This window comes from Candida theae, assembly GCF_024610275.1.
Source record: "Candida theae strain CBS 12239 chromosome Unknown scaffold30, whole genome shotgun sequence".
NCBI classification, from domain to species: Eukaryota; Fungi; Ascomycota; class Pichiomycetes; order Serinales; family Debaryomycetaceae; genus Lodderomyces; species Lodderomyces theae.
In genome coordinates this window covers 116,994-119,616 of record NW_026261395.1, presented here as the reverse complement: position 1 = coordinate 119,616, position 2,623 = coordinate 116,994, and the positions used below count along the sequence as shown (strand labels likewise).

The 2,623-nt window shown below is 43.0% G+C and overlaps 2 protein-coding genes across 2 annotated transcripts; one reads left to right on the top strand and one right to left on the bottom strand. All coding sequences in view use genetic code 12, as the record gives it.

Annotated features, from left to right (window-relative positions):
• Positions 1-690: 690 nt before the first annotated feature.
• AYR2 (Ayr2p) lies at positions 691-1,578 on the top strand (the record flags this gene model as incomplete). The annotated part of the gene is made up of 1 exon (XM_051751023.1): positions 691-1,578. The coding sequence occupies one exon, from the start codon at positions 691-693 to the stop codon at positions 1,576-1,578; it is 888 nt and encodes a 295-aa protein (XP_051609755.1).
• Positions 1,579-1,713: 135 nt separating this feature from the next.
• Positions 1,714-2,583, bottom strand: KGF57_001780 (RNA-DNA hybrid ribonuclease; the record flags this gene model as incomplete). The annotated part of the gene is made up of 1 exon (XM_051751022.1): positions 1,714-2,583. One exon carries the CDS (start codon positions 2,581-2,583, stop codon positions 1,714-1,716), a length of 870 nt encoding a protein of 289 aa, XP_051609754.1.
• Between the last annotated feature and the right edge of the window lie 40 nt (positions 2,584-2,623).

Genomic DNA, 2,623 nt, shown 5'->3' with positions numbered 1-2,623 from the left:
GTTTTTGCCACTTCAATGATGGCACTATTGAGTGAAAAGCGGGTGTTTTCTTCTTTTTGCAACTATTTTGATAAAATTAATTTGCACACACAAACTTTGTTTTCAATTTGGCATAGGGGTAGTGGCCAATTATATAACTAAAACATGCTTACAGTAGAAACTCAAAGCTATGAACTGTACCTACCATTAGTGATGTTACTATTGTCGTAGAAGAACACACAAGAGAGATAGTTTTAGTCGAAGTTGCAAAAAAAAAAAAGCGGTAACTTGTCACAACACACATTCTGCACAAGAGGATAAAAACAAAGCAGTAATTCAGTGGATCTTGAATACAACTGCGTTCAATTCTCTTTCATCTCGGATTGACCCCAAAAGCATTCTACTAGTGCAGTGCAAAACTAACTTAATCTCTCCCACCTACTACTACCCAGTTGTTTCTAAAGGAACATACTTCACATGTGTTTCACTCAACAAAAAAAAAAATATCAAAAAAAATTAACAGCAGAGCCCATTTTCGCAGTTCTTCCCCCGCACGTAAAAAAAGAAAGATATCCTGAAAACATTATGATAACCAACTATCTATAATAACCACCAATTCATTTGACAAACCTATTGTCCAAAATTTAGATCCTCTCTTTATCCCTCCTCTACACACACACGCACATACACACACGCACAGATACCCAAGAAATGCCTAAATACGCATTAATCACAGGCGCATCCTCCGGAATAGGATACAATTTGGCTGTCGAATTACTGAAGCGCGGATACACAGTAATTGGGTGCTCTCCAGAACCAGTCTTGTATGGCCAAAAGCCATTGGAACAAGAGTACGGTCTCATTTCCATCCCATTGGACATCACCGACATCAACAGCATCAAGTCTGCCCATGCCAAAATCAAGCAAATCACCAATAACCAATTACTGATTTTGTACAATAATGCCGGGATCTCGATTGCTGGACCTGCCATTGAGATTGATGAGGAGAAATTGGACAAGATTTTCCAAGTCAATGTGCTTGGCCACATCAACATGACGAAATGGTTTGCTCCAATGGTGATCAACACCAGGGGAACCATTGTGTTTACGTCGTCAGTGGCAGCTAGAGTCCCACTCTCGTGGGTCTCGGCTTACAATGCAACCAAGGCGGCAATTGACGCTTATGCCCAAACTTTACATGGAGAAATGGCGCCATTTGGAGTCAGGGTCCACTCAGTCATTACCGGTGGTGTCGACACTGCCATATGTGACGCCAACGTATGCAGTACCATTGGCGATTCATACTATGATGTGCCTGGCGTCTATGATTCCATAAACGCATCAGCTATGATGAGTCGTGATTTGAATGTGTCGCCTCAAAAGTACGCTAAACAAGTGGTGCGCGATTTGATGAGATGGAGAGATCCTGGGTTCAACTTGTACCATGGAGCCAGAGCGTATTTCTTGCATTGGGTTAGTAGATTTTTGCCATTTTGGTTAGTGGAATGGGGGGTGCAGTGGCATTTCAAGCAGGTGAGAGTGTTGAAGACGATTGCCAAGATGGCCAAATTGGGAAGATTTACAAAAAGAGAACAATAAAAGTGAATTATATAGGTTGTATAATACCAACTTAACCGTGAGATAAAAAAAAAAAAGTGCTTTAACTAAAGCAGACCTCTGATTTGCCAAATCTTATCAGCATCTCTTCAAGAAATCAGATCAACAAAGCATCCCCTATCTTGCCATCTTATCAGCTCCTTGATTGGCCAACCGATCAGCAGCGTCATTACCCACATCTCCAGAATGGCCCTTAACATGATGAAACTCCAAAGGTTGCCAATTCCGCTCACGATGCAAATCATTGATCTCATTCTTCAACTGGACCGCATCTCTAATCAAGTCCGAATTAGCAACCGGCTGCCCAGTCGATGTCTTCCACCCATTCTTCAGCCACTTGTCACTCCACTCATTGACTGATTGAATAGCATATTTCGAATCACTATGGATCTCGTACTTGGTTGATGACGATTTGCCACTCTTCAAATCGGACTTTATGTCAGTCAATGCGTGTTTGATCGCGTGCAACTCTGCACGTTGATTGGTTGGCGCGTGTTTGCTGACATCGTCAACTTCGTGTAACCCAACTGCTGCATTGCGCGAGTTTCCAGGTCCGTGGTAGACACCATAGCCTGAAGGTGCGGATTTGGATTGACCATTGCCTCTTGATGCTCCATCAACGTAAATTTTGTATGTTTTGGGTTGAGATTTGGATGAGGAGAAGGAGGACGAGGAGGGGCTGCTGGTGGATGGCTTGGTAACTTTTGAGCTTGAGCTGATTCCATAGCTTCCCCCATAGCCACCTCCGTAAGAAGAAGACGCTGCCGATGACGACGATGACCCAGCACCACGACCAGCACCACGACCAGCACCACGACCAGCACCACTGCCACTTGAACCACCACCAGACGCAAATGCGCTAGCTTCAGCAGCAGTATCAAACTTCTTGAACGAAGCACCACTATACCCATTCACTTGACTCTTGCAATCATTCCAGTTTGAATAAACACCAGAATTTCTTCCTTTAGCTACCGCATAGTATGGCATCGTTGGTGAAAAAAAAAAAAAAAAAAAAAAAAAAAAAAAA